The 24,249-nt window shown below is 55.0% G+C and overlaps 2 protein-coding genes across 6 annotated transcripts in view; one reads left to right on the top strand and one right to left on the bottom strand.

Annotated features, from left to right (window-relative positions):
• The window catches only part of LOC140398889 (ER membrane protein complex subunit 3-like), a 36,627-nt gene extending 14,393 nt beyond the window's left edge, over nt 1-22,234 (bottom strand). Inside the window, exons 1-3 of one of the 5 annotated variants that reach the window (XM_072487842.1) lie at nt 22,162-22,234; nt 20,368-20,425; nt 15,873-15,966 (exon numbers count right to left, since the gene is read on the bottom strand). In XM_072487842.1, coding sequence (XP_072343943.1) covers nt 15,873-15,957 — 85 coding nt within the window. In that variant the 5' untranslated portion in view covers nt 15,958-15,966; nt 20,368-20,425; nt 22,162-22,234. The other 4 variants (XM_072487840.1, XM_072487839.1, XM_072487838.1 and 1 more) reach the window with 4 other exon arrangements.
• Nucleotides 22,235-22,544: 310 nt separating this feature from the next.
• Nucleotides 22,545-24,249, top strand: part of uxt (ubiquitously-expressed, prefoldin-like chaperone) — a 47,587-nt gene continuing 45,882 nt past the window's right edge. The window contains exon 1 of the mRNA XM_072487835.1: nt 22,545-22,702. Within this exon, the coding sequence (XP_072343936.1) occupies nt 22,638-22,702 (65 nt within the window). The 5' untranslated portion in view covers nt 22,545-22,637. The remainder of the gene's footprint in view (nt 22,703-24,249) is intronic.

Genomic DNA, 24,249 nt, shown 5'->3' with positions numbered 1-24,249 from the left:
GCGACAGACCCATTCCCCACCAGTACTGTATCCCAGTGTTATACAGTGACAGACCCGTCCCCACCAGTACTGTACCCCAGTGTTACACAGTGACAGACCCGTCCCCACCAGTACTGTAACCCAGTGTTATACAGTGACAGACCCCTCCCCACCAGTACTGTACCCCAGTGTTATACAGTGACAGACCCGTCACCACCAGTACTGTACCCCAGAGTTATACAGTGACAGACCCGTCCCCACCAGTACTGTACCCCAGTGTTATACAGCGACAGATCCGTCCCCACCAGTACTGTACCCCAGTGTTATACAGCGACAGACCTGTCCCCACCAGTACTGTACCCCAGTGTTATACAGTGACAGATCCGTCCCCACCAGTACTGTACCCCAGTGTTATACAGTGACAGACCCGTCCCCACCAGTACTGTACCCCAGTGTTATACAGTGACAGACCCGTCACCACCAGTACTGTACCCCAGAGTTATACAGTGACAGACCCGTCCCCACCAGTACTGTACCCCAGTGTTATACAGCGACAGACCCGTCCCCACCAGTACTGTACCCCAGTGTTATACAGTGACAGACCCGTCCCCACCAGTACTGTACCCCAGTGTTATACAGTGACAGACCCGTCCCCACGAGTACTGTACCCCAGTGTTATACAGCGACAGACCCGTCCCCACCAGTACTGTACCCCAGTGTTATACAGCGACAGACCCGTCCCGACCAGTACTGTACCCCAGTGTTATACAGTGACAGACCCGTCCCCACCAGTCCTGTACCCCAGTGTTATATAGTGACAGACCCATCCCCACCAGTACTGTACCCCAGTGTTATACAGTGACAGACACGACCCCACCAGTACTGTATCCCGGTGTTATACAGTGACAGACCCATCCCCACCAGTACTGTGCCCCAGTGTTATACAGTGACAGACCCATCCCCACCAGTACTGTACCCCAGGGTTACACAGTGACAGACCCGTCCCCACCAGTACTGTACCCCAGTGTTATACAGTGACAGACACGACCCCACCAGTACTGTATCCCGGTGTTATACAGTGACAGACCGGTCCCCACCAGTACTGTACCCCAGTATTATACAGTGACAGACCCGTCCCCACCAGTACTGTACCCCAGTGTTATACAGTGACAGACCCATCCCCACCAGTACTGTACCCCAGTGTTATACAGACAGACCGGTCCCCACCAGTACTGTACCCCAGTATTATACAGTGACAGACCCGTCCCCACCAGTACTGTACCCCAGTGTTATACAGTGACAGACCCACCACCACCAGTACTGTACCCCAGTGTTATACAGTGACAGACCCGTCCCCACCAGTACTGTACCCCAGTATTATACAGTGACAGACCCGTCCCCACCAGTACTGTACCCCAGTGTTATAGTGACAGACCCGTCCCCACCAGTACTGTACCCCAGTGTTATACAGTGACAGACCCGTCACCACCAGTACTGTACCCCAGTGTTATACAGTGACAGACCCGTCCCCACCTGTACTGTACCCCAGTGTTATACAGTGACAGACCCGTCCCCACCAGTACTGTACCCCAGTGTTATACAGTGACAGACCCATCCCCACCAGTACTGTACCCCAGTGTTATACAGTGACAGACCTGTCCCCACCAGTACTGTACCCCAGTGTTATACAGCGACAAACCCATTCCCCACCAGTACTGTACCCCAGTGTTATACAGTGACAGACCCGTCCCCACCAGTACTGTACCCCAGTATTATACAGTGACAGACCCGTCCCCACCAGTACTGTACCCCAGTGTTATACAGTGACAGACCCGTCCCCACCTGTACTGTACCCCAGTGTTATACAGTGACAGACCCGTCCCCACCAGTACTGTACCCCAGTGTTATACAGTGACAGACCCATCCCCACCAGTACTGTACCCCAGTGTTATACAGTGACAGACCTGTCCCCACCAGTACTGTACCCCAGTGTTATACAGCGACAAACCCATTCCCCACCAGTACTGTATCCCAGTGTTATACAGTGACAGACCCGTCCCCACCAGTACTGTACCCCAGTGTTACACAGTGACAGACCCGTCCCCACCAGTACTGTAACCCAGTGTTATACAGTGACAGACCCCTCCCCACCAGTACTGTACCCCAGTGGTATACAGTGACAGACTAGTCCCCACCAGTACTGTACCCCAGTGTTATACAGTGACAGACCCGTCCCCACCAGTACTGTACCCCAGTGTTATACAGTGACAGACTAGTCCCTACCAGTACTGTACCCCAGTGTTATACAGTGACAGACCCATCCCCACCAGTACTGTACCCCAGTGTTATACAGTGACAGACCCATTCCCCACCAGTACTGTACCCCAGTGTTATACAGTGACAGACCCGTCCCCACCAGTACTGTACCCCAGTGTTATACAGTGACAGACCCATTCCCCACCAGTACTGTACCCCAGTGTTATACAGTGACAGACCCGTCCCCACCAGTACTGTACCCCAGTGTTATACAGTGACAGACCCGACCCCACCAGTACTGTACCCCAGTGTTATACAGTGACAGACCCGTCCCCACCAGTACTGTACCCCAGTGTTATACAGTGACAGACCCATTCCCCACCAGTACTGTACCCCAGTGTTATACAGTGACAGACCCGACCCCACCAGTACTGTACCCCAGTGTTATACAGTGACAGACCCATTCCCCACCAGTACTGTACCCCAGTGTTATACAGTGACAGACTAGTCCACACCAGTACTGTACCCCAGTGTTATACAGTGACAGACCCGTCCCCACCAGTACTGTACCCCAGTGTTATACAGTGACAGATCCGTCCCCACCAGTACTGTACCCCAGTGTTATACAGTGACAGAACCATTCCCCACCAGTACTGTACCCCAGTGTTATACAGTGACAGACCCATCCCCACCAGTACTGTACCCCAGTGTTATACAGTGACAGACCCATCCCCACCAGTACTGTACCCCAGTGTTATACAGTGACAGACCCATCCCCACCAGTACTGTACCCCAGTGTTATATAGTGACAGACCCGTCCCCACCAGTACTGTACCCCAGTGTTATACAGTGACAGACCCGTCCCCACCAGTACTGTACCCCAGTGTTATACAGTGATAGACCCGTCCCCACCAGTACTGTACCCCAGTGTTATACAGTGACAGACCCATCCCCACCAGTACTGTACCCCAGTGTTATACAGTGACAGACACGTCCCCACCAGTACTGTACCCCAGTGTTATACAGTGACAGACCCATCCCCACCAGTACTGTACCCCAGTGTTATACAGTGACAGACCCATCCCCACCAGTACTGTACCCCAGTGTTATACAGTGACAGACCCATCCCCACCAGTACTGTACCCCAGTGTTATACAGTGACAGACTCGTCCCCACCAGTACTGTACCCCAGTGTTATACAGTGACAGACCCGTCCCCACCAGTACTGTACCCCAGTGTTATACAGTGACAGACCCGTCCCCACCAGTACTGTACCCCAGTGTTATACAGTGACAGACCCGTCCCCACCAGTACTGTACCCCAGTGTTATGCAGTGACAGACCTGTCCGCACCAGTACTGTACCCCAGTGTTATACAGTGACAGACTAGTCCCCACCAGTACTGTACCCCAGTGTTATACAGTGACAGACTAGTCCCCACCAGTACTGTACCCCAGTGTTATACAGTGACAGACCCATCCCCACCAGTACTGTACCCCAGTGTTATACAGTGACAGACCCGTCCCCACCAGTACTGTACCCCAGGGTTATACAGTGACAGACCCGTCCCCACCAGTACTGTACCCCAGTGTTATACAGTGACAGACCCATTCCCCACCAGTACTGTACCCCAGTGTTATACAGTGACAGACCCGTCCCCACCAGTACTGTTCCCCAGTGTTATACAGTGACAGACCCGTCCCCACCAGTACTGTACCCCAGTGTTATACAGTGACAGACCCATCCCCACCAGTACTGTACCCCAGTGTTATACAGTGACAGACCTGTCCCCACCAGTACTGTACCCCAGTGTTATACAGCGACAGACCTGTCCCCACCAGTACTGTACCCCAGTGTTATACAGTGACAGATCCGTCCCCACCAGTACTGTACCCCAGTGTTATACAGTGACAGACCCGTCCCCACCAGTACTGTACCCCAGTGTTATACAGTGACAGACCCGTCACCACCAGTACTGTACCCCAGAGTTATACAGTGACAGACCCGTCCCCACCAGTACTGTACCCCAGTGTTATACAGCGACAGACCCGTCCCCACCAGTACTGTACCCCAGTGTTATACAGTGACAGATCCGTCCCCACCAGTACTGTACCCCAGTGTTATACAGTGACAGACCCGTCCCCACCAGTACTGTACCCCAGTGTTATACAGTGACAGACCCGTCCCCACGAGTACTGTACCCCAGTGTTATACAGCGACAGACCCGTCCCCACCAGTACTGTACCCCAGAGTTATACAGTGAGAGACCCGTCCCCACCAGTACTGTACCCCAGTGTTATACAGTGACAGACCCGTCACCACCAGTACTGTACCCCAGAGTTATACAGTGACAGACCGTCCCCACCAGTACTGTACCCCAGTGTTATACAGCGACAGACCCGTCCCCACCAGTACTGTACCCCAGTGTTACACAGTGACAGATCCGTCCCCACCAGTACTGTACCCCAGTGTTATACAGTGACAGACCCGTCCCCACCAGTACTGTACCCCAGTGTTATACAGTGACAGACCCGTCCCCACGAGTACTGTACCCCAGTGTTATACAGCGACAGACCCGTCCCCACGAGTACTGTACCCCAGTGTTATACAGTGACAGACCCGTCCCCACCAGTCCTGTACCCCAGTGTTATATAGTGACAGACCCATCCCCACCAGTACTGTACCCCAGTGTTATACAGTGACAGACACGACCCCACCAGTACTGTATCCCAGTGTTATACAGTGACAGACCCGTCCCCACCAGTACTGTACCCCAGTATTATACAGTGACAGACCCGTCCCCACCAGTACTGTACCCCAGTATTATACAGTGACAGACCCGTCCCCACCAGTACTGTACCCCAGTGTTATAGTGACAGACCCGTCCCCACCAGTACTGTACCCCAGTGTTATACAGTGACAGACCCGTCACCACCAGTACTGTACCCCAGTGTTATACAGTGACAGACCCGTCCCCACCAGTACTGTACCCCAGTGTTATACAGTGACAGACCCGTCCCCACCTGTACTGTACCCCAGTGTTATACAGTGACAGACCCGTCCCCACCAGTACTGTACCCCAGTGTTATACAGTGACAGACCCATCCCCACCAGTACTGTACCCCAGTGTTATACAGTGACAGACCTGTCCCCACTAGTACTGTACCCCAGTGTTATACAGCGACAGACCCGTCCCCACCAGTACTGTACCCCAGTGTTATACAGTGACAGATCCGTCCCCACCAGTACTGTACCCCAGTGTTATACAGTGACAGACCCGTCCCCACCAGTACTGTACCCCAGTGTTATACAGTGACAGACCCGTCCCCACGAGTACTGTACCCCAGTGTTATACAGCGACAGACCCGTCCCCACCAGTACTGTACCCCAGTGTTATACAGTGACAGGCCCGTCCCCACCAGTACTGTACCCCAGTGTTATACAGTGACAGACCCGTCCCCACCAGTACTGTAACCCAGTGTTATACAGTGACAGACCCATCCCCACCAGTACTGTACCCCAGTGTTAAACAGTGACAGACCCGTCCCCACCAGTACTGTACCCCAGTGTTATACAGTGACAGACCCGTCCCCACCAGTACTGTACCCCAGTGTTATACAGTGACAGACCCATCCCCACCAGTACTGTACCCCAGTGTTATACAGTGACAGACCTGTCCCCACCAGTACTGTACCCCAGTGTTATACAGCGACAGACCCGTCCCCACCAGTACTGTACCCCAGTGTTATACAGTGACAGATCCGTCCCCACCAGTACTGTACCCCAGTGTTATACAGTGACAGACCCGTCCCCACCAGTACTGTACCCCAGTGTTATACAGTGACAGACCCGTCCCCACGAGTACTGTACCCCAGTGTTATACAGCGACAGACCCGTCCCCACCAGTACTGTACCCCAGTGTTATACAGTGACAGACCCGTCCCCACCAGTCCTGTACCCCAGTGTTATATAGTGACAGACCCATCCCCACCAGTACTGTACCCCAGTGTTATACAGTGACAGACACGACCCCACCAGTACTGTATCCCAGTGTTATACAGTGACAGACCCGTCCCCACCAGTACTGTACCCCAGTATTATACAGTGACAGACCCGTCCCCACCAGTACTGTACCCCAGTGTTATAGTGACAGACCCGTCCCCACCAGTACTGTACCCCAGTGTTATACAGTGACAGACCCGTCCCCACCAGTACTGTACCCCAGTATTATACAGTGACAGACCCGTCCCCACCAGTACTGTACCCCAGTGTTATAGTGACAGACCCGTCCCCACCAGTACTGTACCCCAGTGTTATACAGTGACAGACCCGTCACCACCAGTACTGTACCCCAGTGTTATACAGTGACAGACCCGTCCCCACCAGTACTGTACCCCAGTGTTATACAGTGACAGACCCGTCCCCACCTGTACTGTACCCCAGTGTTATACAGTGACAGATCCGTCCCCACCAGTACTGTACCCCAGTGTTATACAGTGACAGACCCATCCCCACCAGTACTGTACCCCAGTGTTATACAGTGACAGACCTGTCCCCACCAGTACTGTACCCCAGTGTTATACAGCGACAAACCCATTCCCCACCAGTACTGTATCCCAGTGTTATACAGTGACAGACCCGTCCCCACCAGTACTGTACCCCAGTGTTACACAGTGACAGACCCGTCCCCACCAATACTGTAACCCAGTGTTATACAGTGACAGACCCCTCCCCACCAGTACTGTACCCCAGTGGTATACAGTGACAGACTAGTCCCCACCAGTACTGTACCCCAGTGTTATACAGTGACAGACCCGTCCCCACCAGTACTGTACCCCAGTGTTATACAGTGACAGACTAGTCCCCACCAGTACTGTACCCCAGTGTTATACAGTGACAGACCTATCCCCACCAGTACTGTACCCCAGTGTTATACAGTGACAGACCCGTCCCCACCAGTACTGTACCCCAGTGTTATACAGTGACAGACCCATTCCCCACCAGTACTGTACCCCAGTGTTATACAGTGACAGACCCGTCCCCACCAGTACTGTACCCCAGTGTTATACAGTGACAGACCCGACCCCACCAGTACTGTACCCCAGTGTTATACAGTGACAGACCCGTCCCCACCAGTACTGTACCCCAGTGTTATACAGTGACAGACCCATTCCCCACCAGTACTGTACCCCAGTGTTATACAGTGACAGACCCGACCCCACCAGTACTGTACCCCAGTGTTATACAGTGACAGACCCATTCCCCACCAGTACTGTACCCCAGTGTTATACAGTGACAGACTAGTCCCCACCAGTACTGTACCCCAGTGTTATACAGTGACAGACCCGTCCCCACCAGTACTGTACCCCAGTGTTATACAGTGACAGATCCGTCCCCACCAGTACTGTACCCCAGTGTTATACAGTGACAGACCCATTCCCCACCAGTACTGTACCCCAGTGTTATACAGTGACAGACCCATCCCCACCAGTACTGTACCCCTGTGTTATACAGTGACAGACCCATCCCCACCAGTACTGTACCCCAGTGTTATACAGTGACAGACCCATTCCCCACCAGTACTGTACCCCAGTGTTATACAGTGACAGACCCGTCCCCACCAGTACTGTACCCCAGTGTTATACAGTGACAGACCCATTCCCCACCAGTACTGTACCCCGGTGTTATACAGTGACAGACCCATCCCCACCAGTACTGTACCCCGGTGTTATACAGTGACAGACCCGTCCCCACCAGTACTGTACCCCAGTGTTATACAGTGACAGACCTGTCCGCACCAGTACTGTACCCCAGTGTTATACAGTGACAGACCCGTCCCCACCAGTACTGTACCCCAGTGTTATACAGTGACAGACCCGTCCCCACCAGTACTGTACCCCGGTGTTATACAGTGACAGACCTGTCCGCACCAGTACTGTACCCCAGTGTTATACAGTGACAGACCCGTCCCCACCAGTACTGTACCCCAGTGTTATACAGTGACAGACCCATCCCCACCAGTACTGTACCCCAGTGTTATACAGTGACAGACTAGTCCCCACCAGTACTGTACCCCAGTGTTATACAGTGACAGACCCGTCCCCACCAGTACTGTACCCCAGTGTTATACAGTGACAGACCCGTCCCCACCAGTACTGTACCCCAGTGTTATACAGTGACAGACCTGTCCCCACCAGTACTGTACCCCAGTGTTATACAGCGACAGACCCATTCCCCACCAGTACTGTATCCCAGTGTTATACAGTGACAGACCCGTCCCCACCATTACTGTACCCCAGTGTTACACAGTGACAGACCCGTCCCCACCAGTACTGTAACCCAGTGTTATACAGTGACAGACCCCTCCCCACCAGTACTGTACCCCAGTGTTATACAGTGACAGACCCGTCACCACCAGTACTGTACCCCAGAGTTATACAGTGACAGACCCGTCCCCACCAGTACTGTACCCCAGTGTTATACAGCGACAGACCCGTCCCCACCAGTACTGTACCCCAGTGTTATACAGCGACAGACCTGTCCCCACCAGTACTGTACCCCAGTGTTATACAGTGACAGATCCGTCCCCACCAGTACTGTACCCCAGTGTTATACAGTGACAGACCCGTCCCCACCAGTACTGTACCCCAGTGTTATACAGTGACAGACCCGTCACCACCAGTACTGTACCCCAGAGTTATACAGTGACAGACCCGTCCCCACCAGTACTGTACCCCAGTGTTATACAGCGACAGACCCGTCCCCACCAGTACTGTACCCCAGTGTTATACAGTGACAGATCCGTCCCCACCAGTACTGTACCCCAGTGTTATACAGTGACAGACCCGTCCCCACCAGTACTGTACACCAGTGTTATACAGTGACAGACCCGTCCCCACGAGTACTGTACCCCAGTGTTATACAGCGACAGACCCGTCCCCACCAGTACTGTACCCCAGAGTTATACAGTGACAGACCCGTCCCCACCAGTACTGTACCCCAGTGTTATACAGTGACAGACCCGTCACCACCAGTACTGTACCCCAGAGTTATACAGTGACAGACCCGTCCCCACCAGTACTGTACCCCAGTGTTATACAGCGACAGACCCGTCCCCACCAGTACTGTACCCCAGTGTTATACAGTGACAGATCCGTCCCCACCAGTACTGTACCCCAGTGTTATACAGTGACAGACCCGTCCCCACCAGTACTGTACCCCAGTGTTATACAGTGACAGACCCGTCCCCACGAGTACTGTACCCCAGTGTTATACAGCGACAGACCCGTCCCCACCAGTACTGTACCCCAGTGTTATACAGTGACAGACCCGTCCCCACCAGTCCTGTACCCCAGTGTTATATAGTGACAGACCCATCCCCACCAGTACTGTACCCCAGTGTTATACAGTGACAGACACGACCCCACCAGTACTGTATCCCAGTGTTATACAGTGACAGACCCGTCCCCACCAGTACTGTACCCCCGTATTATACAGTGACAGACCCGTCCCCACCAGTACTGTACCCCAGTGTTATAGTGACAGACCCGTCCCCACCAGTACTGTACCCCAGTGTTATACAGTGACAGACCCGTCCCCACCAGTACTGTACCCCAGTATTATACAGTGACAGACCCGTCCCCACCAGTACTGTACCCCAGTGTTATAGTGACAGACCCGTCCCCACCAGTACTGTACCCCAGTGTTATACAGTGACAGACCCGTCACCACCAGTACTGTACCCCAGTGTTATACAGTGACAGACCCGTCCCCACCAGTACTGTACCCCAGTGTTATACAGTGACAGACCCGTCCCCACCTGTACTGTACCCCAGTGTTATACAGTGACAGACCCGTCCCCACCAGTACTGTACCCCAGTGTTATACAGTGACAGACCCATCCCCACCAGTACTGTACCCCAGTGTTATACAGTGACAGACCTGTCCCCACCAGTACTGTACCCCAGTGTTATACAGTGACAGACCCGTCCCCACCAGTACTGTACCCCAGTGTTATACAGTGACAGATCCGTCCCCACCAGTACTGTACCCCAGTGTTATACAGTGACAGACCCGTCCCCACCAGTACTGTACCCCAGTGTTATACAGTGACAGACCCGTCCCCACGAGTACTGTACCCCAGTGTTATACAGCGACAGACCCGTCCCCACCAGTACTGTACCCCAGTGTTATACAGTGACAGGCCCGTCCCCACCAGTACTGTACCCCAGTGTTATACAGTGACAGACCCGTCCCCACCAGTACTGTAACCCAGTGTTATACAGTGACAGACCCATCCCCACCAGTACTGTACCCCAGTGTTAAACAGTGACAGACCCGTCCCCACCAGTACTGTACCCCAGTGTTATACAGTGACAGACCCGTCCCCACCAGTACTGTACCCCAGTGTTATACAGTGACAGACCCGACCCCACCAGTACTGTACCCCAGTGTTATACAGTGACAGACCCATTCCCCACCAGTACTGTACCCCAGTGTTATACAGTGACAGACTAGTCCCCACCAGTACTGTACCCCAGTGTTATACAGTGACAGACCTGTCCGCACCAGTACTGTACCCCAGTGTTATACAGTGACAGACCCGTCCCCACCAGTACTGTACCCCAGTGTTATACAGTGACAGACCCATCCCCACCAGTACTGTACCCCAGTGTTATACAGTGACAGACCCGTCCCCACCAGTACTGTACCCCAGTGTTATACAGTGACAGACCCATCCCCACCAGTACTGTACCCCAGTGTTATACAGTGACAGACTAGTCCCCACCAGTACTGTACCCCAGTGTTATACAGTGACAGACCCGTCCCCACCAGTACTGTACCCTAGTGTTATACAGTGACAGACCCATCCCCACCAGTACTGTACCCCAGTGTTATACAGTGACAGACCCGTCCCCACCAGTACTGTACCCCAGTGTTATACAGTGACAGACCCATCCCCACCAGTACTGTACCCCAGTGTTATACAGTGACAGATCCGTCCCCACCAGTACTGTACCCCAGTGTTATACAGTGACAGACCCGTCCCCACCAGTACTGTACCCCAGTGTTATACAGTGACAGATCCGTCCCCACCAATACTGTACCCCAGTGTTATCCAGTGACAGACCCGTCCCCACCAGTACTGTACCCCAGTGTTATACAGTGACAGACCCATCCCCACCAGTACTGTACCCCAGTGTTATACAGTGACAGACCCATCCCCACCAGTACTGTACCACAGTGTTATACAGTGACAGACCCGTCCCCACCAGTACTGTACCCCAGTGTTATACAGTGACAGACCCATCCCCACCAGTACTGTACCCCAGTGTTATACAGTGACAGACCCATCCCCACCAGTACTGTACCCCAGTGTTATACAGTGACAGACCCGTCCCCACCAGTACTGTACCCCAGTGTTATACAGTGACAGCCCCATCCCCACCAGTACTGTTCCCCAGTGTTATACAGTGACAGACACGTCCCCACCAGTACTGTACCCCAGTGTTATACAGTGACAGACCCGTCCCCACCAGTACTGTACCCCAGTGTTATACATCGACAGACCCGTCCCCACCAGTACTGTACCCCAGTGTTATACAGTGACAGGCCCGTCCCCACCAGTACTGTACCCCAGTGTTATACAGTGACAGACCCGTCCCCACCAGTACTGTAACCCAGTGTTATACAGTGACAGACCCATCCCCACCAGTACTGTACCCCAGTGTTAAACAGTGACAGACCCGTCCCCACCAGTACTGTACCCCAGTGTTATACAGCGACAGACCCGTCCCCACCAGTACTGTACCCCAGTGTTATACATTGACAGACCCATCCCCACCAGTACTGTACCCCAGTGTTATACAGTGACAGACCCGTCCCCACCAGTACTGTACCCCAGTGTTAAACAGTGACAGACCCGTCCCCACCAGTACTGTACCCCAGTGTTATACAGTGACAGACCCGTCCCCACCAGTACTGTACCCCAGTGTTATACAGCGACAGACCCGTCCCCACCAGTACTGTACCCCAGTGTTAGACAGTGACAGACCGGACCCCACCAGTACTGTACCCCAGTGTTATACAGTGACAGACCCATCCCCACCAGTACTGTACCCCAGTGTTATACAGTGACAGACCCGTCCCCACCAGTACTGTACCCCAGTGTTATACAGTGACAGACCCGTCCCCACCAGTACTGTACCCCAGTGTTATACAGTGACTGACTCGTCCCCACCAGTACTGTACCCCAGTGTTATACAGTGACAGACACATCCCCACCAGTACTGTACCCCAGTGTTGTACAGTGACAGACCCATCCCCACCAGTACTGTACCCCAGTGTTATACAGTGACAGACCCATCCCCACCAGTACTGTCCTCCAGTGTTACACAGTGACGGGCCCGTCCCCACCAGTACTGTACCCCAGTGTTATACAGTGACAGACCCATCCCCACCAGTACTGTACCCCAGTGTTATACAGTGACAGACCCATCCCCACCAGTACTGTACCCCAGTGTTATACAGTGACGGGCCCGTCCCCACCAGTACTGTACCTCAGTGTTATACAGTGACAGACCCGTCCCCACCAGTACTGTACCCCAGTGTTATACCGTGACAGACCCGTCCCCACCAGTACTGTACCCCAGTGTTATACAGTGACAGACCCGCCCCCACCTGTACTGTACCCCAGTGTTATACAGTGACAGACCCATCCCCACCAGTACTGTACCCCAGTGTTATACAGTGACAGACCCGTCCCCACCAGGACTGTACCCCAGTGTTATACAGTGACAGACCCATCCCCACCAGTACTGTACCCCAGTGTTATACAGTGACAGACCCGTCCCCACCAGTACTGTACCCCAGTGTTATACAGTGACAGACCCGTCCCCACCAGTACTGTACCCCAGTGTTATACATTGACAGACCTGTCCCCACCAGTACTGTACCCCACCCAGTGTTATACAGTGACAGACCCGTCCCCACCAGTACTGTACCCCAGTGTCATACAGTGACAGACCCGTCCCCACCAGTACTGTACCCCAGTGTTATACCGTGACAGACCCGTCACCACCAGTACTGTACCCCAGTGTTATACAGTGACAGACCCGTCCCCACCAGTACTGTACCCCAGTGTTATACAGTGACAGACCCATCCCCACCAGTACTGTACCCCAGTGTTATACAGTGACAGACCCGTCCCCACCAGGACTGTACCCCAGTGTTATACAGTGACAGACCCATCCCCACCAGTACTGTACCCCAGTGTTATACAGTGACAGACCCGTCCCCACCAGTACTGTACCCCAGTGTTATACAGTGACAGACCCGTCCCCACCAATACTGTACCCCAGTGTTATCCAGTGACAGACCCGTCCCCACCAGTACTGTACCCCAGTGTTATACAGTGACAGACCCATCCCCACCAGTACTGTACCCCAGTGTTATACAGTGACAGACCCATCCCCACCAGTACTGTACCACAGTGTTATACAGTGACAGACCCGTCCCCACCAGTACTGTACCCCAGTGTTATACAGTGACAGACCCATCCCCACCAGTACTGTACCCCAGTGTTATACAGTGACAGACCCATCCCCACCAGTACTGTACCCCAGTGTTATACAGTGACAGACCCGTCCCCACCAGTACTGTACCCCAGTGTTATACAGTGACAGCCCCATCCCCACCAGTACTGTTCCCCAGTGTTATACAGTGACAGACACGTCCCCACCAGTACTGTACCCCAGTGTTATACAGTGACCGACCCGTCCCCACCAGTACTGTACCCCAGTGTTATACATCGACAGACCCGTCCCCACCAGTACTGTACCCCAGTGTTATACAGTGACAGGCCCGTCCCCACCAGTACTGTACCCCAGTGTTATACAGTGACAGACCCGTCCCCACCAGTACTGTAACCCAGTGTTATACAGTGACAGACCCATCCCCACCAGTACTGTACCCCAGTGTTAAACAGTGACAGACCCGTCCCCACCAGTACTGTACCCCAGTGTTATACAGCGACAGACCCGTCCCCACCAGTACTGTACCCCAGTGTTATACATTGACAGACCCATCCCCACCAGTACTGTACCCCAGTGTTATACAGTGACAGACCCGTCCCCACCAGTACTGTACCCCAGTGTTAAACAGTGACAGACCCGTCCCCACCAGTACTGTACCCCAGTGTTATACAGTGACAGACCCGTCCCCACCAGTACTGTACCCCAGTGTTATACAGCGACAGACCCGTCCCCACCAGTACTGTACCCCAGTGTTAGACAGTGACAGACCGGACCCCACCAGTACTGTACCCCAGTGTTATACAGTGACAGACCCATCCCCACCAGTACTGTACCCCAGTGTTATACAGTGACAGACCCGTCCCCACCAGTACTGTACCCCAGTGTTATACAGTGACAGACCCGTCCCCACCAGTACTGTACCCCAGTGTTATACAGTGACTGACTCGTCCCCACCAGTACTGTACCCCAGTGTTATACAGTGACAGACACATCCCCACCAGTACTGTACCCCAGTGTTGTACAGTGACAGACCCGTCCCCACCAGTACTGTACCCCAGTGTTATACAGTGACAGACCCGTCCCCACCAGTACTGTACCCCAGTGTTATACAGTGACAGACCCATCCCCACCAGTACTGTCCTCCAGTGTTATACAGTGACAGACCCATCCCCACCAGTACTGTACCCCAGTGTTATACAGTGACGGGCCCGTCCCCACCAGTACTGTACCTCAGTGTTATACAGTGACAGACCCGTCCCCACCAGTACTGTACCCCAGTGTCATACAGTGACAGACCCGTCCCCACCAGTACTGTACCCCAGTGTTATACCGTGACAGACCCGTCACCACCAGTACTGTACCCCAGTGTTATACAGTGACAGACCCGTCCCCACCAGTACTGTACCCCAGTGTTATACAGTGACAGACCCATCCCCACCAGTACTGTACCCCAGTGTTATACAGTGACAGACCCGTCCCCACCAGGACTGTACCCCAGTGTTATACAGTGACAGACCCATCCCCACCAGTACTGTACCCCAGTGTTATACAGTGACAGACCCGTCCCCACCAGTACTGTACCCCAGTGTTATACAGTGACAGACCCGTCCCCACCAGTACTGTACCCCAGTGTTATACATTGACAGACCTGTCCCCACCAGTACTGTACCCCACCCAGTGTTATACAGTGACAGACCCGTCCCCACCAGTACTGTACCCCAGTGTCATACAGTGACAGACCCGTCCCCACCAGTACTGTACCCCAGTGTTATACCGTGACAGACCCGTCACCACCAGTACTGTACCCCAGTATTATACAGTGACAGCCCCATCCCCACCAGTACTGTACCCCAGTGTTATACAGTGACAGACCCGTCCCCACCAGTACTGTACCCCAGTGTTATACAGTGACAGACCCGTCCCCACCAGTACTGTACCCCAGTGTTACACAGTGACAGACGCGTCCCCACCAGCACTGTACCCCAGTGTTATACAGTGACAGACCTGTCCACTGAGCTGTACCTTCGTTACTGGGCTGTGTGTCAGTTTTACAGAGTGTCGCTGCATATTCCAGGTGCTGACACTGGGGCGGAGATGACCTTACCCGTCATGGGGCTTTTGGGTGTAACCTTTCGTTTCGTCTTCTTGAAGAAGCCAGTTTCTGCATTGTTGAAAAAGTGTTTCCTCATGATGAACGACTGTGGCGTCCGAGGGCAAAAGAAATAAGACAGCGAGGGTTAGAGAACGCGTTCAAGCCTAGAGCTAATCGCCCGGCTAGTGAGTCAGAGCAATACGACTGGATCCTCAGGGGTGCCAGAACCTCCGCACCGTGACCAGCAGCCTTGGCACAGAGCAGGAAGGCTGGGAGATTGGTCTGCACTAGCCCTGCACCCCACAATCCAGTCAAAGCCCGCCACAGATATATACATTCAAACCCCTACACTGACACACCTCTCTCGTCAGTCACTTCACCCGCCCCCTCTTCATCTCCCCCTATCGACATATCCTTCTATTCCATTCTTAAATACATTGACGCTATTCACCAATTGCCTTGGACTGATGGAATAAATGTAAGAAGTTGCTGTTTATTGTTGCAGTAATTTTACTCCTGGTTTGAGAGAGACACAGGCAAATGTATCAGCTAAAACTGTGACTAAGGGGTTGGCAAAGTGAGGATCATCATTAATTTTAATCATTTACCCGTCTACAGATAAATGACTAACTGTTTTGATTGCTGGAGATTCCCCAAAGCCTGTCCACCATCTCCAAAGTACAAGTCAGGAGTGGGATGGAAACTCCCCACTTGCCTGGATGAGAGCAGCTCCAACACTCGAGCAGCTCGACACCATCCAGGACAAAGCAGCCCCGCTTGATTGACACCCCATCCACACACATTCACTCCCTCCCCCACCGACGCACAGAGGCAGCCGTGTGTACCGTCTACAAGATGCACTGCAGCAACTCACCAAGGCTCCTTAGGCAGCACCTTCCAAACCCATCCAGAACAGGCATTGTCAAAATCGGGGGCGCGACCCGCGGGTGGATCGCGGGCGGGTGTCGGGAGGGTCGCGGAGCCGTCCATCGCGGCGCTCGTTTGCACAAATCTGTGCGCAACAGCCCCAGCAGCCGACTGTTAATAACACCGGCTGCAAGCGGCCTTCAAAATGGCTGCGAACATGTAAAAAGAAATGCGACCGCACTGCGCATGCGTGCCAGATCATCGGTGTGCATGCGCAGTGCAGACGCTTTTTTTTTTTTAAACGGTCGCAGCTTTTTGTTTTACAAGTTTGGGGAGGGGGGGGGTTTATTCATTTATTTTATTCATTTTATTTAATGTTTTTGGGCCGCAAAGGTTGGCCGGTTGGTAAAGATGGGTCCCCGCTTGGAAATATATTGGCTGTTCCTTCACTGTCGCTGGGGCAACATACTGGAACGCCCTCCCTAACAGCACAGTGGGTGTACCTACACCACACGGGACTGCAGCGGGTTCAAGAAGGCGGCTCACCCACCCCCTTCTCAAGGGGCAATTAGGGACGGGCGATAAACACTGGGCCTGAGCCAGCGACGGGCACATCCCATAATTGAATAAAGCGAGCCCCACATTCTCCCCGCTCCCCATGGGAGCGAGTCCCACATTCCCCACACTCCCTGTGGGAGCGAGTCCCACATTCTCCCCACTCCCCGTGGGAGCGAGTCCCACATTCTCCCCACTCCCCGTGGGAGCGAGCCCCACATTCTCCCCACTCCCCATGGGAGCGAGTCCCACATTCTCCCCACTCCCTGTGGGAGCGAGTCCCACATTCTCCCCACGGGAGCGAGTCCCACATTCTCCCCACTCCCCGTGGGAGCGAGTCCCACATTCTCCCCACTCCCCTGTGGGAGCGAGTCCCACATTCTCCCCACTCCCCGTGGGAGCGAGCCCCACATTCTCCCCACTCCCCATGGGAGCGAGTCCCACATTCTCCCCACTCCCATTGGGAGCGAGTCCCACATTCTCCCCACGGGAGCGACTCCCACATTCTCCCCACTCCCTGTGGGAGCGAGTCCCACATTCTCCCCACTACCCGTGGGAGCAAGTCCCACATTCTCCCCACTCCCCGTGGGAGCGAGTCCCACATTCTCCCCACTCCCCTGTGGGAGCGAGTCCCACATTCTCCCCACTCCCCTGTGGGAGCGAGCCCCACACTGTCCGGGTAAAGAAGTTTCACCTGAATTCCCCTGACTGGATTTACTTGCAATAGCTGGGGGAAGGGCAATTATGATGCCATTAGACGTGACTTGGGGGGGATAAGGTGGAGAAGTAGGCTGCAAGTGTTGGGCACACTGGATAAGTGGGGCTTGTTCAAGGATCAGCTACTGCGTGTTCTTGATAAGTATGTACCGGTCAGACAGGGAGGAAGGCGTCGAGCGAGGGAACCGTGGTTTACCAAGGAAGTGGAATCTCTTGTTAAGAGGAAGAAGGAGGCCTATGTGAAGATGAAGTGTGAAGTTTCGGTTGGGGCGATGGATAGTTACAAGGTAGCGAGGAAGGATCTAAAGAGAGAGCTAAGACGAGCAAGGAGGGGACATGAGAAGTATTTGGCAGGAAGGATCAAGGAAAGCCCAAAAGCTTTCTATAGGTATGTCAGGAATAAGCGAATGACTAGGGAAAGAGTAGGACCAGTCAAGGACAGGGATGGGAAATTGTGTGTGGAGTCTGAAGAGATAGGCGAGATACTAAATGAATATTTTTCGTCAGTATTCACTCAGGAAAAAGATAATGTTGTGGATGAGAATGCTGAGCCCCAGGCTAATAGAATAGATGGCATTGAGGTACGTAGGGAAGAGGTGTTGGCAATTCTGGACAGGCTGAAAATAGATAAGTCCCCGGGACCTGATGGGATTTATCCTAGGATTCTATGGGAGGCCAGGGAAGAGATTGCTGGACCTTTGGCTTTGATTTTTATGTCATCATTGGCTACAGGAATAGTGCCAGAGGACTGGAGGACAGCAAATGTGGTCCCTTTGTTCAAAAAGGGGAGCAGAGACAACCCCGGCAACTATAGGCCGGTGAGCCTCACGTCTGTAGTGGGTAAAGTCTTGGAGGGGATTATAAGAGACAAGATTTATAATCATCTAGATAGGAATAATATGATCAGGGATAGTCAGCATGGCTTTGTGAAGGGTAGGTCATGCCTCACAAACCTTATTGAGTTCTTTGAGAAGGTGACTGAACAGGTAGACGAGGGTAGAGCAGTTGATGTGGTGTATATGGATTTCAGCAAAGCGTTTGATAAGGTTCCCCACGGTAGGCTATTGCAAAAAATACGGAGGCTGGGGATTGAGGGTGATTTAGAGATGTGGATCAGAAATTGGCTAGCTGAAAGAAGACAGAGGGTGGTGGTTGATGGGAAATGTTCAGAATGGAGTACAGTCACAAGTGGAGTACCACAAGGATCTGTTCTGGGGCCGTTGCTGTTTGTCATTTTTATCAATGACCTAGAGGAAGGCGCAGAAGGGTGGGTGAGTAAATTTGCAGACGATACTAAAGTCGGTGGTGTTGTCGATAGTGTGGAAGGATGTAGCAGATTACAGAGGGATATAGATAAGCTGCAGAGCTGGGCCGAGAGGTGGCAAATGGAGTTTAATGTAGAGAAGTGTGAGGTGATTCACTTTGGAAGGAATAACAGGAATGCGGAATATTTGGCTAATGGTAAAGTTCTTGAAAGTGTGGATGAGCAGAGGGATCTAGGTGTCCATGTACATAGATCCCTGAAAGTTGCCACCCAGGTTGATAGGGTTGTGAAGAAGGCCTATGGAGTGTTGGCCTTTATTGGTAGAGGGATTGAGTTCCGGAGTCGGGAGGTCATGTTGCAGCTGTACAGAACTCTGGTACGGCCGCATTTGGAGTATTGCGTACAGTTCTGGTCACCGCATTATAGGAAGGACGTGGAGGCTTTGGAGCGGGTGCAGAGGAGATTTACCAGGATGTTGCCTGGTATGGAGGGAAAATCTTACGAGGAAAGGCTGATGGACTTGAGGTTGTTTTCGTTGGAGAGAAGAAGGTTAAGAGGAGACTTAATAGAGGCATACAAAATGATCAGGGGGTTGGATAGGGTGGACAGTGAGAGCCTTCTCCCGCGGATGGATATGGCTGGCACGAGGGGACATAACTTTAAACTGAGGGGTAATAGATATAGGACAGAGGTCAGAGGTAGGTTCTTTACGCAAAGAGTAGTGAGGCCGTGGAATGCCCTACCTGCTACAGTAGTGAACTCGCCAACATTGAGGGCATTTAAAAGTTTATTGGATAAACATATGGATGATAATGGCATAGTGTAGGTTGGATGGCTTTTGTTTCGGTGCAACATCGTGGGCCGAAGGGCCTGTACTGCGCTGTATTGTTCTATGTTCTATGTAACCGTCTAATAATGATGGCGCCCTAGTTCTGATCTCTCTTTCCCCCCTACTCAGGGCACCAACCTGACCCCATAGAGACGCAGACACCAACAAGTGGAAACATCTTCTCTACGTCAACCCTATCGAAACCTCCTCCTCTTCCTGATCGGAAACCCCACCCTTCAGGGGTTCCCCATCCAGGTCGATGACTGTCGCCTCACCTGCCGAGGGAGATATTTTCCATGTTCCCGTAGACTCCGGCTTCTCCCGAGAATCTGACTGAAATCAGAGAGACAAGATCAGATATCACACACGGCGGCTGGCTGGGGCACGGTTGACGAATGAGCAAAACACACACTATACCAAACACGGTGCCAGATTATAGTCTCTGATTGTTCCCAGGAAGATCTCACAGAGCAGATAGCCACCCTCTGAACCTCTTCTATAAAGTTAAATTAACCGGGTTATGTTACATGAGTCTGTCCTTACCGACATTAACCAGCCGTTAGCTGGGTTTGGCTGAGGTCAACCGGGGTTGGATTAGCCAAGTTAGGTTAACCAGGCTTTGTTAAACCTGTCATGAATGACACTGACCCGTCCGCGAGCTGCTGACATTGAACAGGTTAAGTTGGATTAACCAAGTTAGACCACATTGACCGGGAGAGATGACCCAGGATGTGTTCAACTAGTCACCCACCACCGGCAGTAACCTGCTCTTAACCGGGTGAGCTCGCACCATCTGCAAGTTGAGTTACACTGACCAGCTTTGACAGCCACGACCAGGTCGAGTTACGTTAACCTGGTTAGGCAGCGTGTTGGGTTGGAGTGTTTGATTGTATTAAGTGGGTTAATGTGCTGACAGGGTTATGGTTGACCGGTTGTTATTAACCTGTCTGAAAGCTGCTCCAGACGCATTGCTCTCTCTCCCTGCAATAAGCGGCTGAGGTAATGGCGGATCAACCCCACGGAGAAGCTGATCAGGACGATGGGGAGGACGACCCACAGCCGGATACTGGAATCCAGCAGCAGGAGCTCAGCGCCAGGCTTGGCCATCGGGCGAGGGAACGAGGCCGCGGAGCCTGGGCCTCGATTAGGGAGTGAGTGAGGGAGGGAGCGGGGGAAACTAGGCCACGGAGCCTGGGCCTCGATTAGGGAGTGAGTGAGGGAGGGAGCGGGGGAAACTAGGCCACGGAGCCTGGGCCTCGATTAAGGAGTGAGGGAGGACTAGGTTGCGGAGCCTGGGCCTCGATTAGAAAGCAAAGGGGGGACTAGGCCGCGGAGCCTGGGCCTCGATTAGGAAGTGAGGGAGGACTAGGCCCTGAAGCCTGGGCCTCGATTAGGGAGTGAGGGAGGACTAGGCCCTGAAGCCTGGGCCTCGATTAGGGAGTGAGGGAGGACTAGGCCCTGAAGCCTGGACCTCGATTAGGGAGCGCGGAAGGGAGCGGGATAAACTAGGCTGCGGAGCCTGTGCCTCGATTAAGGAGTAAGGGAGGATTAGGCCACGAAGCCTGGGCCTCGATTAGGGAGTGCGGGAGGACTAGGCCGTGAAGCCTGGCCCTCGATTAAGGAGTGAGGGAGGACTAGGCCGCGGAGCCTGGGCCTCGATTAGGGAGTGAGGGAGGACTAGGCCGTGAAGCCTGGGCCTCGATTAGGGAGTGAGGGAGGATTAGGCCACGAAGCCTGGGCCTCGATTAGGGAGTGAGGGAGGATTAGGCCACGAAGCCTGGGCCTCGATTAGGGAGTGCGGGAGAAACTAGGCCGTGAAGCCTGGGCCTCGATTAGGGAGTGCGGGAGGACTAGGCCGCGGAGCCTGGGCCTCGATTAGGGAGTGCGGGAGGACTAGGCCGCGGAGCCTGGGCCTCGATTAGGGAGTGCGGGAGGACTAGGCCGCGGAGCCTGGGCCTCGATTAAGGCATGCGGGGGCGGGAACTGGGCCGCGGAGCCTGGGCCTCGATTAGTGGACACTCAGCGGCGGTTAAAATCCGTTAACGGTTTTTTTATTCAAATCCTGTGACCTGCGACCCGGAAGTCGAGGGAATTTTTTTTTTGCCGCCTTTTCTTTTGCGGAAAATTTATTAAAATTTTCTTCAATTTCCGGAAATTTTAAAATTAGATCTTTTCCAGTTCGGGTTTTCCGGGATTTTTATCTTTAACTGTTCCGCGGACCAATCAGCTGCTGTTGCCGGGCCCTCGCTGGCCAATCACCACCAGGCTTCCCTCCGGTTTCAGCCAATCACACCGGGCCTCGGAAATAAGCCAGGTCACGCGGGCCGTTCAAGGGCCCCGCCCCTTCTTCCAGGCCTCGCCCCTATATCCGGTCCCGCCCCTTCCTCCTGGCCCCACCTACTTCCTCGCCCCGCCTCCTCCATCCGGGCCCCGCCCCCTACTCCAGCGCGGCCAATAGGGCGGAGGCCCCGCCGCCGCGACTCAGCCAATCGGGGCCGAGAAGCCTCCTCCAATTAGCAGGGTCCGCGGCCGCGCGTGCGTAGTGATGGCGGAGGGGAAGGTTCTGGAATATGAGACTTTCCTCACCGAGATTTTACACCGAGACTTGAAGTGAGTCAGGGTCAGAGGGGAGGAGTCGGGGTCTTGGGGGGGGGGAGGGGTCTGTGGTGGGGGGGGAGGGGTCTCTGGTGGGGGGAGGGGTCTGTGGGGGGGAGGGGTCTCTGGTGGGGGGAGGGGTCTGTGGGTGGGAGGGGTCTGTGGGGGGGAGGGAGAGGACTGGGGGGGAGGGGTCAGGGTGGGGGGGGAGGGGTCAGGGTGGGGTGGGGGGGAGGGGTCAGGGTGGGGTGGGGGGAGGGGTCAGGGTGGGATGGGGGGAGGGGTCAGGGTGGGATGGGGGCGGGGTCAGGGTGGGGTGGGGGGAGGGGTCAGGGTGGGGTGGGGTGGGGGGAGGGGTCAGGGTGGGGTGGGGTGGGGGGAGGGGGGAGGGGTCAGGGTGGGGTGGGGGGAGAGGGGAGGGGTCAGGGTGGGATGGGGGGCGGGGTCAGGGTGGGGTGGGGGGGAGGGGTCAGGGTGGGGTGGGGAGGGGGGAGGGGAGGGGTCAGGGTGGGGTGGGGGGGAGAGGGGAGGGGTCAGGGTGGGGTGGGGGGAGAGGGGAGGGGTCAGGGTGGGGTGGGGGGGAGGGGTCAGGGTGGGGTGGGGGGGAGGGGTCAGGGTGGGGTGGGGGGGAGGGGTCAGGGTGGGGTGGGGGGGAGGGGTCAGGGTGGGGTGGGGGGGAGGGGTCAGGGTGGGGGGGGTCAGGGTGGGGTGGGGGGGAGGGGGGTCAGGGTGGGGGGGAGGGGGGTCAGGGTGGGGGGGAGAGGGGGTCAGGGTGGGGGGGTCAGGGTGGGGGGGAGAGGGGGGTCAGTGTGGGGGGGAGAGGGGGGTCAGGGTGGGAGGGGAGAGGGGGGTCAGGGTGGGGGGGAGAGGGGGGTCAGGGTGGGGGGTCAGGGTGGGGGGGAGGGGGGGTCAGGGAGGGGGGGTCAGGGTGGGGGGAGGGGGGGTCAGGATGGGGGGGAGAGGGGGGTCAGTGTGGGGGGGGAGAGGGGGGTCAGGGTGGAGGGGGAGGGGGGGAGAGGGGGGTCAGGGTGGGGGGGGAGAGGGGGGTCAGGGTGGGGGGGAGAGGAGGGTCAGGGTGGGGGGAGAGGGGGGTCAGGGTAGGGAGGGAGAGGGGGGTCAGGGTGGGGGGGGAGATGGGTGTCAGGGTAGGGAGGGAGAGGGGGCTCAGGGTGGGGAGTCAGGGTGGGGGGGGAGAGGGGGTCAGGGTCAGAGGGGAGGAGTCGGGGTCTTGGGGGGGTGGGAGGGGTCTGTGGGGGGGAGGGGTCTGTGGGGGGAGGGGTCTGTGGGGGGAGGGGTCTGTGGGGGGGAGGGGTCTGTGGGGGGGAGAGGTCTGGGGGGGAGGGGTCTGTGTGGGGGAGGGGACTGGGGGGGGTGGTCAGGGGGTGGGGTCAGGGTGGGGGGGAGAGGGGGGTCAGGGTGGGGGGGGAGAGGGGGGTCAGGGTGGGGGGGGAGAGGGGGGTCAGGGTGGGGGGGGAGAGGGGGGTCAGGTGGGGGGGGAGAGGGGGGTCAGGGTGGGGGGGAGAGGGGGGTCAGGGTGGGGGGGGAGAGGGGGGTCAGGGTGG

The sequence above is a fragment of the Scyliorhinus torazame genome, chromosome 22 (genome assembly GCF_047496885.1).
Source record: "Scyliorhinus torazame isolate Kashiwa2021f chromosome 22, sScyTor2.1, whole genome shotgun sequence".
Classification (NCBI taxonomy): Eukaryota; Metazoa; Chordata; class Chondrichthyes; order Carcharhiniformes; family Scyliorhinidae; genus Scyliorhinus; species Scyliorhinus torazame.
This window is presented reverse-complemented; position numbering and strand designations above follow the sequence as displayed.